Raw genomic sequence first — 14,482 nt, 5'->3', positions numbered from 1 at the left:
ATGATTTTAAAGTAAAATTTGCTTCCTTCACTTTATGGCTCATAATTGTGGATTTAATTTTCAATATTTGACTTAATTACATTAAACATCAGCAAAATATAACCTATGAGTCAAATCTGGCCAGCTGCCTGTTTTTATTTCTTAATTTTAAAAGGTTTTTTGTTTTTGTTTTTTTTTTCAGTACTGGGGATTGAACTCAGAACCTTGCACTTGTGTGTGTGCACCATGACACTGTTCTACGTCCCTGGCCCCAGCTGCCTCTTTTACGTAATCGATATTAAGAATGTTTTACACATCTTTAAAGGATTGAAAAAGTCAAAAGAAGAGTAATATTTTGTAATGTGAACATTACATGAAATTCAAGTTTTAGATTTTGTGTAAATTTTTACTGGAACATTGCCACCTTCATTCACACGTATTCTACAAATGCCACTGGTCCACAAGGGCAGTTTTTGATTCATCCAGATTTGTTCCGTAGCCCACAAAGCATAAAACACTTACAAACTACCCCTTTACAGAGAATGTTTGCCAACTTCAGAGTTAGACGGATATGCACTTAAATAGCCTGCAAAATAGGACACAAATGTAATAACTTCTATATTTAGAATTAGGATAACATTTTAAGAGCTTGCATACTTCATATGCGGACAATGGTGATAAGCTGCCTGCATGCCATTTAATTTGAAGATTTCACCCTATTTAATAGAAGAGAAGTAGACAAACTAAAAATAGATTGGCAAACTTATATGATAAGACCTCTTTCTAGTTTTTCTTCTACCCTTTGGCTACTTGTGCTCCTATCCTTCATTCTGCTTCCCCCTAAGTGTCCATATTTCCCAGGTACAGAGTCTGACATCTGCTATTCATATTTACTATTCTCTCCTCAGTAATCTCCTCTCAGTGAATGATAATAGGTACATCAAACCCAAATCTACCTCAAGTCGCCACATACCCGAAAGCCCCCAAGCCTCTCCCTCAGAATGTCACAGTCAGCACTGACTTCACCAAAGTCTTGTTTCTCCTTCCTGCCAAAAACACTTCTCTTCCTATAAAAAGCATCATCCCGCATATAATCGATAAAACCCAAACCCTGAAACAGTTTCACACTAGAAACCTTCCCTTTTCTAACACCCCCACACTTCCAGTCAATTACATCACACAGATTGTGTGTGCCTCCTTCACATATCTCTTAAGGATGCTCCCTGCTCTGTGGTTTTCAGCACTGCCATAACTAAAGTTCCATTTCCTTTCTGGATTGCTGTGTTCACCTTCATCTCATCTCCCTGCCTCTGGTCTGGCCTCCGCTTCTCATCAGTACTGCTGTGATTGAAACTCATAGGTAATACGTCAAGGTCTTTCCACCATAATCTAAATGACATTTTGGGTGCTCCTGTCAAATCCTGCCAATATCTACGCAGCACAACACGTACCACATTTCACTACTGCGTATTCATTATTGTCATTAGCCTATAAACTCAGGTTTCGAATCTGTTCAACTCGGAAGCCCAACACTGCACTGAAGTAAACTGGTACCTAATAAATTAACAATAATGGTAATTAAGTAAGTTAGGATTTTTATACCCATTGCTATTCGCTCTCAGTCATCTTGGGAATGAGTACAGAAAAGAGCCTCCTCAGTCAGCCAGCCAGTCACTCTACAGAGTCTTATTGTCCTTGCCTCTTAGGAAGATAAGTAAAATGACAAACACATCAGGCTTTGCAAGTGTAAATGTGCATGCCAGTCACCTGGGGTTCTTGTTAGAGAACAGTATCTGTGGATTCTCTATTTCTACAATATGGTTAATGCCACTGTCTTTGGACACTACTTGGAGAATTAAGACAATACAGTATTGTAATTTGCAATACAAACATCCGCGTAGGAACTTTAAGAAAAAAGAATTAACCATTTATATGGAAAAGAATGTGCACTTTGTAAAAACTAGTTACACAGTCAAAATCAAGTTATCCTCTGTTCCATCAGCACTGTGAGCTAGTATTGCCTATCAAATAGACCACAACTCTTTCTTCTGATAGTTTACCCCATATCTGTGAATACTCTTTATTGCTATTTTTCTGTGCCAGTCTTTTTTGTATACTCGACCTAATCTGTGCTATAGAAAGTTAGTTCAACACTCTTCTATTACTATAATTCTCTTACTAATAATTAACATTTACTGAGTACATCTTATGTGCCAGATAACATCCTGAGCATTTTATGTACATTGATTCATTTAGTCCTTACAAGAAACTCATGAAATAGTGTATTAAAATCTTTTCTGTATTGATGAGGGCAATGAATCACTTATCCAAATTTCCCAGGTAGGAAATGGGGAACCCTGGCAGTCATTGTGCTGTTCTGGTTCGAAGAATAATGTTATAATATTGAAATCAATAAAATATGTAATCATTGAGACTAGAAAAATGCTGTCAACTCCAGAACTAGCACTGATATACAAATTCATTTTCTTTCCCATAGTTGTTAGACTTTCATTCTTTCTTCTCCTTGCAAAGTCATTCTTATAGTAATTGTCATTTTTATTTTATTCCATACATTAATTTGTCATTTATCCACACCCCTTTTCTTTTTATAGTAGAAATCCTTCCCTGTAGATTTCCCTCTAGATCTCTGTAAATCTGAAATCCTGGATCTTAGTTCAATCCTCTCGTTTTTTGTTTTTTGTTTTTTTTTTTCTAATTATTTCTTAGTTCATTCCTTTGTTTCACTGGAGAACAACCACAAATATTTGTAAAAATATATAGAAGAGGACAATTCTCTATATCTTTTGGTGCCTTATAATGCCTTTGGTCTATCCTTGCATTTAGTCATTAAGTTGGGCATAGGTTTCTAGGATAAAACTGACTTTTCTTGTAAGGTTTCAATATGATTTTCCTTTGTTTTCCAGCAGTAATGTGTCATAGATGGGTGTCATGCTGAGTATATTTTTCTGTGACTGAACTGCTTTTCCTCTATGAGGACATCTAGAGTCTTCTTTGCAACTTTTAAGCTAGGCCAAAAAATGTACTGAAAATGAACTAGTCCTTGTTTCCTAGGGGATAATTATAAAACTGACAGTAAAATCCAATTTTTCATCTTCATAAGTTTAAATGTGGCCAATCTTACTTTGATACAAGACAGGAAGAGAAAGAGTCATAGGCCAGTCACTTTCCAAAAGATTAGGTCAGAAGGCAGAGTTTTGACAGATGAACACAGCTCTATTTATGACAATATCTTTCTGGCTCTGTGTGTGGGGGGGGGGTGGTACCGGGGATCAAACTCAGGCCCTTGTGCTTGCCAGGCAGGCAGGGGGACCACTGAGCCAAATCTCAGGCCCTCTTTCTGGCATTTTTAAAATAGTCCATGTGTGTGGGTGGTACCGGGGATCAAACTCAGGCCCTTGTGCTTGCAAGGCAGGCAGGGGGACCACTGAGCCAAATCTCAGGCCCTCTTTCTGGCATTTTTAAAATAGTCCTCTTCTACCCTCGTGCAGTGTTTCCAGCTTCATCTTTAGTGAAGTCATCTCGTGGGATGTATGCATAGAAGCTGGATGTGTAGTAGACAGAATGTGAACGCTAGTTTCCCCCATTTATTCTCTCCTGCCCCGAAGAAATATATAGCCTATTATTTCTCATTTCCATGAACAAAAGATAAAAAGAATGAGCAATTAATTATTCACATCAATTAAGTTTGACTTCTGTTTTAAAAATTGGATACTTGCAGCTATAGAGAAGATCAAACAAGCAAGGAGATGGGTTATGGATAATTGCAAAAATAGGATTAGTTGCTATACACCTTCAAATCTGAAAACTATGCATTAGAAAACCATGCAATAGAAAATTTTGCATTTGAAGACTTCAAATTGTGCCTGGAAGACATTTGGTGGAGTTCTTGGGGTCTTCTAAATAGAGCATCATGTAATCTGCAAATAATGACAATTTGGCTTCTTCATTTCCTACCTTTATTCCTTTTTATTTCTTTCTCTTATCTAATTGCTGTGGCTAATGTTTTCAAAATTATATTGAACAGGAGTGGTGATAGTGGACATCCTTGTCTTATTCCTGATTTTAGTGTGAAGAATTTCAGTTTTTGACCATTTAGTATGATATTGGCTGTTGGTTTTTCATAGATGGCTTTTATCAGATTGAGGTAGATACCATCTATTCACATGTTTGGAGGTTTTTTATCATAAATGTGTGTTAGATTTTTATCAAATGCTTTTTTGCATCTATTAAGATGATCATATGGCTTTTGTCCTTGGCTCTATTAACATAGCATATTACATTTATTGATTTATATATGTTGAACCATCCCTGCATCCCTGGGATGAATCCCACTTGGTCAGGGTGTATGATCTTCTTAATGATCTCGTGCATTCTATTTGCCAGTATCTTATTAAAGATTTTTCCACCTACATTCATTAGTGAGATTTGCCTATAGTTCTCTTTTCTGGTTGGGTCTTTCTCTGCTTTGGGGATCAAGGTGATACTTGCTCCCAGGAATGAATTTGGGAGTATTGCTTCCCTTTCAATCTCATTGAAGAGTTTAAACAGGAATGACAGTAGTTCCTCTCTAAATGTCTTGTAGAATTCAGCAGTGAAGCCATCAGGCTGGACTTTTCGTAGTTGGTAAGTTCTTTTTATTACGTTTTCAATTTCATTGATTGATATTGGGTTGTTTAGAATTGTTAGGCCATCTTCATTCAACTTTGGTTGAATTCATGTGAATATAGGAATCTGTCCATTTATTCTGCATTTTCCTTGTTATTGGCATATAGGTCCTTGAAGTAGGTGTTGATTTCTGGATTTCTGCTAGGTCTGTTGTAATTTTACCCTTTTCATTCCTAATTGCATGGATTTGGACTTTTTCTTTCTTTTTCTTTTTTTTTTTTTTTTTTTTTGATACGGTTGGCTAAGGGTTTGTCGATTTTTTTTTTTTTATCCTTTCAAAGAACCAACTCTTGGCTTCACTGATTTTTTTTGTATTGTTCTCTTAGTCTCCATGGCATTAGTAACATAAATTGAGCATCCTGTTGTGTCAAGAGCACTGAATGAGATACTGTGCTATTATTAAAGGAATAAGTGTATGCAATTCCTTTTTTAAAAAAAGATATCCAAGATAAAGATAGTCATAAGCAAACAAGCTTCAAATACCTAAAAATATACAAAGAATAAATAAAATCTCAAAAATAATAAATATAGAGTATTTTACCTATAGTTTTGTCATAATTTGATGTTCATTTTATATAAGTGAATAGAAAATTTTTCTTCCAAAATCGTAACACTTTGGTAATAATTATCTAATTTTTTAAAATATGCTAAAACTACTTTACATGTTAAAAGATTCAATTCAGCAACTGTGAATCAGAAAGCCATCATTTTTTCATGCTCCTTCATTTGTGTAAGGTTATTGTGTAAGTAACATGTGATAACATTTTTCCCCAGGTATTCATTTAAAAATGACATTGTTTGGTGAATTGATTCATTTTCATCACTACAAAGTATAGTGCATTTCTGCTTAACCTCTTACCTCAGCATGTATGGGAGTATCAAATACGTTTCTTTAATTTCTCTCTCCTACTTGACTAAAGTTTCTTGGGGTCAGAGGTTGTGTGTTGTCTATTTATTCTTGGTTTCTGGGACCCTTCTGAAGTATGGTAGGGCCTGAATAAATTTTATGAAGTGAATAAATGGTGAATGAAACTGCATTAGATACTGTCTAAAGCTACAATACAGACGAATTTGAAAATCAATGACTTAAAATTCAGTGTAATAAAAAACTGAATTGTTGAGAGGGAAAAATCCAGTAGAGACCATTTTCAGTCCATGTAGATAGGTGCACTTTGGCATCTTAACTTTCTAGTTATTATTTCTAGTTATTAATTCCCCAGTTCACAAGATAAAAAATAAAATAAAATAAAATAAAGTCAGATGTAAGAGTTTTGAGCTGGCTTAGCCTAGTGGCCTTTTACAAGTACAATTTATTTTTATAGTGAAAGAAGAACTGAATCCCTCCAGCATACCCTGGTTCCAACTGACTTTTAAAAAGTTGTCCATTCTTTAAAAGTTTTTTACATATTCTATCTTTCTTGACTCTGAAGTAAATTTCCATTTCCCAAAGCCTTGATGTTGATTTTAATGATCCTGTCCACGTGACAAACATTTTTTTTTGTTTTATTGCTATTAGTGAATGACAACCAAAGGATATTCATTTCCAATTGAAAATGTCAGGTATGCACTTTAAAAGATATATTTTTTGCAGCCACTAATGAGGTGGTGTTTCTTTTTGAAAGAAACACTCATCTCTGATGTGGACGCTGTACAGGTGACAACTGATATTTAATAAGCGATGGTTCTTGTATTAGTCGCAGTTCACTAAAGAAAATGTCTCAGATTGCTTTTGAAAAACTCTTAGCATCACTAGCCCAAAGGCAAGATGTGACCTTTTTATTACATAATGGGAATCATTTATTATCTTACAATGTATCTTAAAGTCACAGACAAAATGCCACTTTGATAATTGCTTTCAATTAGCTTTGAGCATAGCATATATTCATAAAATGTCTTCTCTAATTTAGAGTTGAATTAGAGAAAATTGCAGGCATAATCTACTTTAAGGTTGTCTCATTTAAGGTGATTCGTAGTTTTATATCAAAGAAATCAAAATGAGTAGCTTTAGAACAGTCTCTCTGAGTGTTTTAAGGAGGCTTTTCAATATTTGGTTCTATTCTATTACCAATTAATTAACAAATTGGAAAGCTAGTTCATCATCTGTGACCTTTTGTGCATGTTAACTTTTGACTTTCACTCTTAATGATTGTTTTAAAATTAAGCCTTGCAGTTCGTGTGGAAAGAGAGAAACAATCTGATTAGCCAGATAAATAAGGCTTGTCTAATACTAAGTGCATCTTAATGTTGGGCCATAACTGGAACTCTAAATCCTGTAATGACACATCTTTTCCTGATTTCGATAAATAAAGCATAACTAATGATCAAGAAATTCTACTGGATAATCTTGTGGCCTAAATAAAGAGTTTGGAGGCATTATAGTACTGCAAATGAAGTTAGAGATAACATGACATTTAAAATGGAACTTCAGCTAAATTTTGTTTCTTTTTAGTATCCTTAGTACTCAAATACTATTTAAGTGCTTATCCTGCTCCCTTAAAAGTATTTTTGAAATAATGAAACTCTGAAACCATATCATACTCTTGCGGTGTTTCCGTAACTCACAAAATAGTATTAATCTTAATGAAGATTCAAAGAAATTGCTTTGTAGCTGGAAATTACTCTTTTTCTCTTTGTCTTTGCTCCTAGATAAAAATTACCCACAAGAACCAAGCCCCAATGCTGATGGGCCCTCCTCCAAAAACCGGGTTATTCTGCTCCCTGGTCAAAAGAACAAGAACCCGAAGCAAAGAATAACCCCGCCTCGTTTCATTCTTAGAAATCCGATTAGCATAATTGGGCCATAGAACACTTGTGCTGGAAACCTTCGAACCATTTCAAGTCTCCTACTCATGCAAAATCATGGAATTGGTTTAAGTTTTTGTTACTAAGCTGATGTGAAATTCAACTATTAGAAAATTTATTGTCTCAGTTTTTATAGGCAGTTTGCATGAAGAAAGCAAAAGTTTACATAAAGTGATATTGCATATTTTTGTTGCATGCTTTCCCATAGATTTTTATGTCTCCCATCCACATTTTACCCAATTCCCATTTACCGAACTGTGAGAAAAAACTGTGAAACATAAAAAAGGAAATATCATGGGAAATGCGATTCTCAGTGTGATTCCAATTATTAATAAGCACTAATCAATAATGCTACAATGATCATGATTATAGATTGCTGTACTTTTCCCTTTTAGAACCAGTGCATCAATGATTTTTGAACTATGACTCGAGGATAAACTTTTAACTCAAACATTTTATTAAATAGTTGTCTATGATATATTGCTATATAAAAATAGTTTTTCTTCCACATCTAAATTCTTCTGAGTGGAAATTTAAATACCAGGTAGAACACTTTCTTATGCTGAAAAATAGAGTATGGTTTTTATTTTGTCGAGTTCGGTTTTTAATTCCAAAAAGTTAGTGAAAATAAGTTTCTTGGCAGTAAAGTGTGATAATAAGATAAGCCTTATTCCTTTCTGCATGAGAATCTAGAAGAAAATTCACAATCATTCCAGTAACCAAATAGATGTTTTAAACCATGTGCCTAATTAATGTGTTTCCCACCAAAGATTCAGGAAAAGATGCTTGAGGGAGATGGGTTAATGCATAATTAATTAGCATTGTGGAGAAGATTTGTGGATCTTATTAATTTTGTGACAACTAAAGTCCTGGAAGACATTTACCTATTTGTTATTATTCTCACCTTTCGCAGATAATGGTTCATACAACACAATCTAAGCTCATTAGCTGACCTCTTGGTTATTTGATTCTTCACAAATTGAGGTGTCTGTAATTTTTAATGTATCAGGTGTACTTGAAGGAAATGAATGGTTGCATCAGTTCCCTTCTAGTATAAATTAGTACCCATGATAATTTTGAGTTTATTGAGGGAAATCATGCATGAAATTAGCCCTACGTCTCACCTACCCCTCTCCCATCTCTGTGAAGTTTTGAATGTTTATTTGGAAATACGTATGGACTGGCCTAGATCACTAATTTATTGTCAATGGCCTAGTTGGAATCTCTGTATACAAAAATGATGGAATTACTGCTTTTCCTAATGTCTCACTAAGCCTATGGTATAAAATGAAATGCTTCTGAGAAGTCTTGGTATTGTTCATTCATATTTACCTGCATCTCATCGCATGTTTTATGTTTTCAAACATGCCATAAGGAAAGCAAGTGCTCGAAATGCATGATTTATTAGTTTTTCTCTCCACTCTGCATTAAAGTGCCAATGATTTATCAGTTCTATTTTTCTATTGATTCATTCATCTTTGAATAACAAATAGCATTTAGTGTTTCTGTTGAATGCAATCTTGTGCATGGATTTATGGATTTCAAGTGAAATTGCTATAATTTTAGTTCTTTGGTTTGAAAACTCAACTGAATACTGTTGTATAAAATAGCTACTCTCAAGCAATGTGCTGTAATGGAAGATTATACACAAAGCATATTCTTTTAGTGTTCCAGGAACATTGGATGGTAAATATCAATCGACAATAAGTTTAATTGCTTTAAAAATAAAAGCTTTTGAATACAATTAAAACGTAATTCAGCATTCCCAGGAAATTATGATTACAATTGCAAATTTAGTACAATGATCCCTTGGTGTAGTATAACAACAATAAATAAAAAGTTATTATTTGGCAGAACAGACCAAAGGAAATCTCAAAACAGTAACAAGTGCATTATTGACATAATGTTACACAACACACATAGATTTTTGTGTGTCTGTAGTTTCAGGTAATAAATATTTTCGCATGAATTGACAAAATGTTCTACAATGGGCAGGCAGGCTTTGTGTCCCAAACGTATTTTGAAGCCACCAATTATTTTACATTCAGTACAGCATACGATTGTTTCTTGGCTACCTTTAACAGTATGTAGTTTGAAGGCAGCAATGGCTTGTGAATCATTCTTAACACTCTGTGCTCTGCAAAGCATTTGGATAGACAGTGAAATGAGAAAAATTAAATAACCTGCCTACACCATTTCAATAATTGAAACAATGGGATGCAGCTTCACTTCAATGTAGCTATATAACTAGAGTTAGTACTGATAGTAGTTACTCACATTTTCAGTCATTTGGATTCACTGGCACCACTAATAAATGTTCAAATATGAATCAAATATGACTTTTCCCTACTCCTTTTCTAAAGATACTGACATGCTTGCCCTTCAAGTATACTACTCCTGGGATTTGGAAAGTAGTTTTTAAAAACCTACTTTGATGGTTTTGAAATCAGAGAAGATATTCTTTCTTTTTTTAATGACAGCTTCATGTGAAGAATATATATTTTAAGGAAATTTCTAAATGGAGAGTTCTATGGCATATTAAAATACTGAATAATGAATGTTAGCTTTATAAAATGGAAATTGTTCTTCTATGTGTGTGAGTGTTTAAGTTGTATAGTTAACCTCTTTTAAGTATGGTAGACATGGTGGTGTAAACTTTTACGTGGATGGAGCTCTTCTGTATAAATTAACACTGGGGGTCAGAGGAGAAGGGGCAAAAGGATACGCATTCTGCTGCACACTGCCAGAGACTGTGAATAGCAGTTCCATGGTGATAACCCTAGATTCATACACTATTAAAAAATAGGAATGGAGATCTCTGTATAAACCCCCAAATTCTAAAAGTCGTATATGTGTTTTCCCACTTGGATGTCCATATATTGCATATTTAATGTGAAAAGTGCTGGACAATGTCCTGTGGTGGAAAGAGATAATGTCATAGGAAATTAAAAGGCTACACTTGTAAAGCAGATTTTGTTCTTAAACAAATTGTATTGTGATAGCAGAAGAGAACATCAACTCAGATGTGTAGATGGTGCACTGCAGGAAGAGTGAAGACCCCGTGAGAACTAATAAAACATATATGCGTTTCCACATTTTATTCTATTTTCCTTTTTTAAGGGATGGGGAGCAATTACAACTTTCAAGGAAGAAAATGTTTTGAATCTGAGACTGTGTGCTGCTTGAATGAGGCAAGATTTTTAGACTATTTTCTTCTGTGTTAGTGTTAATTTGTTTACTATTATAAAAAGGAGCATGGACTTTTTGTAGCACACATAAGAAAGAATTGTTTAATGTATACCTTATATTTCATATTAAAAGGTCTAACTCTTGTAACCTATCTTGATGCTGTCAATTTAAGAAAAAAATTAATAAAAACCTGCAAGAGAAAACAAATTAATACACCTACAAAAGAGCTTTCATTAGGGGGAAGGTAGACACCATCCCTTAAAACATCTACCTAAATTACATTCTATTTAAATAAAGTTGGAGGAAACTCACATTTGAAAGTTTCTATACGTTCTTACTGTGTTTAAAACAGAGGCTACATTTCATTACAGTGTCTTAATTTTTTTGAGAAAGTGTTATATACAGTATCCTGCTTTTTGAAATAAAAGTGTTAACCACTCAATAATGTGTCATTCCTTATTGCTGTCTGGACCAGACTATCTCTGTAAATGAACTATTCAAGCATTGAATAGTGGACTTACTTGTGTGGATACCCACTGGGAATTCTAGGCCTGCCACCCTATTCTATGTCTCTAAAACCTGAAACAATGGGCTAGGGATGTACTCAGTGGCACCATGCCTCCCTCACAAGCTCAAGGTCATGAGTTTGACCCCCAGTACAAAAAAAAAATCTGAAACATTCAACCTTGGAGTATTGTGTGTCCTCAGTAGTGGATGCAAACATTATTTTGGCAATTTCATACACTGCAGGAAAGCCAACAAATTAGATTGTGAAATTGTGGTAATTTAATTGAATTTTTGGGATGAAATTGATATCTAATTTTAGTTTATGTGCCTATCTTCCATAAATGTCTCTTGGATACTAAGGAAAAGATATCTGCAGCAATCAAAAAGTTAATGGAGGGGCCAAGGATTTAGCTCAGTCGTTCCACCACCTGCCTTGCAAGCACGAGGACCCGAGTTCAACCCCCAGTACCAAAATATAAAAATTAAAAATTAGAATTCTGGATGCAAGTCAATAAAAACTTTAAAAAAATGAATGGACACAGTCTCTTCTCTAATCTTAGTATTTGTGCTGCTCAAGCAAGAACCATAATCTCTTCTCTAAATCTCTTCTTTGTATATTTTAGAAGAGTTGTGTATCAATGAATAGGTCACATGACTGGATAAAGTAAGAATTCGGGTGTGTAATATATGATAAAGGTTCAAAGGAGGAAAAGATAATTTAGCGGAATAAATCAAAAGGCATCTAGAAAAAAAAACAAAAATCTGCAAATGGCTTCCCGAAAAATCTAGAAGTTTATGTGGCAAAAAGGTAGCATTAAGTAAATTCAGGAGAGAATGTGAGACCACACAGAAATCAGGACATGAATGCGTCCCTGCCCCACTTCATAGAATCATTAGGGTTTATAAATGGAGCTCATGGACAGTGCTTTCACTTTAATTAATAGGAAAAGGAGGGTGAGAAAAAACGGAGACAGGGAAGCCAGTAAGCAAGGGACAGAAGAGGAAAATGAAACAAAATCACCAAATTAGAATTAGTGGAAGTAAAAATTAATTTCAACTCTGGATAAACAAATTAAGAATATTAGATATTCTAATTTACAGAGCTTCAAAGCAGTATCTTTATCTCCAGACGACATTCATCTATTTGAGCTTTAACTAAGGGGCCAAAAGCATACACCAGAGGAAGGACAGCCTCTTTAATAAGTGGTGCTGGGAAAACTGGTTATCCACATGCAGAAGACTGAGTCTAGACCCATACCTCTCACCATGCACTAAACTAAAATCAAAATGAATCAAAGATTTAAATGTTAAAACAGAAACACTTTATCTTTTTTAAGATAAAATCAGTAAAATTCTTGAAGATGTAAGTGCAGGCAAGGACTTTCTGGACAGAACCCCAACCACACAAGAAATAGTACCAAGAATCAATAAATGAGATGATAGCAAATTAAATAGCTCTGCACAGCAAAGCAAACAACCAGTGGAGCGAAGAGACAGCCTATGCAATGGCGAAAAAATTGCCAACTATTCCTCTCACAGAGTTCTGACACCTAGAATACATTAAAAAAAATCACAAAATTTTTAAAAATCCAAAATAAAAGACCCAATCAAGAAATAGGAAAATGAAATAAACACTTCTGAGAAGTGCAAGGAGCCAATAAATAGATGAAAAATGTTCAACATCTCTAGTCTTTAAAGAAATGCAAATTAAAGCACTGAGATTCCATCTTATTCCAGAAAGAACAGCTATATCATCAAAAAATTAAATTCTGGTGAGGTTGCAAGAAAAAGGAGCCATTCTGCCATACTGGTGGGAATGTAAGCTAGTACAAAATAATATGAAGATTCCTCAAAAAAAATAAAGCTAGAAATTTCGTTGGACCTAGCTATTCCCTTCTAGATATTTTCCCAAAGAGTCATCATTTTGCAGTGATTCATGCATACCCGTATTTAGAGCAGCACAATTTATAATAGCTAAATATTGCAAGTGGGCTCTATGCCCATCACTGGATGAATGGTTAGAAAAAATGAGGTACTTATACACAGTGTAGTGTTACTCTGCCCTAAGGGATAAATGAGTTATTCATAGGCAAATGGATGCACCTCGAGACAGTATTAAATGAAGTAAATCAGACACACAAGCACAATTACCACGTGGTTTCTGTTACGCAGGAAACTCAAAATGTAAACAAAGAAAAACAAAAGATAATAGGATGTGTAGGGAGATCTTTTTCAAATGAGAAAGGGAAGGCGAAATGAAGGAAGGAGTGGGAAATGGATGAAAATTTTTTTAAATTTAAAAAAAAAGGGAAACAGAGCTTCTTCGGAAAATGGGAAGGGACCAAGAGATGGGGTGAGTAGGGAGGTAGAAGGGAAGGGCATGAAACCACAGTTAACAGTTGTCATGTACCTGTACCAACCGCCCACGGTAAGTGTAACCACACTAATGAAAAAAATCTGTAACTTTCTAAACTGCCTAGCTCAAGACAACTAAGTACATAATATTACTTGGAAATATGACCTGCAAGCCAAGCCGAAAGGTCTCCTCTCTTATACCCCTATTTTCTTTACAAACATTTATTACAGAAAGTCAGTTGGCCTTAGGAAAAAAAAAAAACTATTAACAACAACAGTAGTAACACTCCTTACGTTACTGGAGCCTGTAATCCAGTAACCTCCTAAAGCCCCAGTTGCAGTCGCTGCTTGAGTCGGTCTTCCCTCTCCCGCCTGTGCTGTCGCAGGGACTCGGGGGAGCTTCCCGCTCCGGCTATGCCACCCCGCCAGGCCTGGGAAGGCTCTCGGACAACCGTGAGGGGCAGAGCGGGCGCACACAGCTTGTGATAGCTCCACAGCGCTCACAGGATACCCGGCCTCCTCGAACCCAGTCAGACACAGCAGAGAAGGCGGCAGAGCTCACCTCTCAGCCAGTTTCCCCCACCTGGCCCTTTCGGAGGCTGTTGTAGAATCTGCAGAAGGGAGGCACTGTCCAGGCTGTTGGCAGTGATAAAACAGAGAAGAGGCTGAGAAATCGGAGGCGTGGACTAATGAGAGCCCATCCTGCCTGCATGAGCAACCACGAACCAAAGGAGGAGGCAGAGGAGACCAGAGGAGTGATGTGGAACTATGAATCGCTTCTCCGTTTAGGTGGATGGGGTTTTTCAACCTCACCGAAACCTTCCCCAGCACAGGCATCGACGATACTGATTTTATCTGTGAAAGTAGAAGCTGCTGCTTATGTAGAAGTTGCTCTGTTCCAGGCGTGATTCTCTCCATAAGTGAACTCAGTTCTGTTCAGCGATGATCGGCACAATCCCCATTG

At 35.7% G+C, this 14,482-nt stretch overlaps 1 protein-coding gene across 11 annotated transcripts in view; it reads left to right on the top strand.

Moving 5' to 3' along the window:
- The window catches only part of Dgkb (diacylglycerol kinase beta), a 609,362-nt gene extending 599,181 nt beyond the window's left edge, over positions 1–10,181 (top strand). For all 11 annotated transcript variants that reach the window (XM_010643347.3, XM_033757026.1, XM_010643348.3 and 8 more), the window contains one exon: positions 7,312–10,181. In XM_010643347.3, coding sequence (XP_010641649.1) covers positions 7,312–7,419 — 108 coding nt within the window. In that variant the 3' untranslated portion in view covers positions 7,420–10,181. The remainder of the gene's footprint in view (positions 1–7,311) is intronic.
- The last annotated feature ends 4,301 nt before the right edge of the window (positions 10,182–14,482 follow it).

This window comes from Fukomys damarensis, unplaced genomic scaffold (genome assembly GCF_012274545.1).
Source record: "Fukomys damarensis isolate Sample0158 unplaced genomic scaffold, DMR_v1.0_HiC HiC_scaffold_4, whole genome shotgun sequence".
NCBI classification, from domain to species: Eukaryota; Metazoa; Chordata; class Mammalia; order Rodentia; family Bathyergidae; genus Fukomys; species Fukomys damarensis.
Note: the sequence above shows the minus strand (reverse complement) of the source record. Positions and strands in the feature narration are given on the sequence as shown.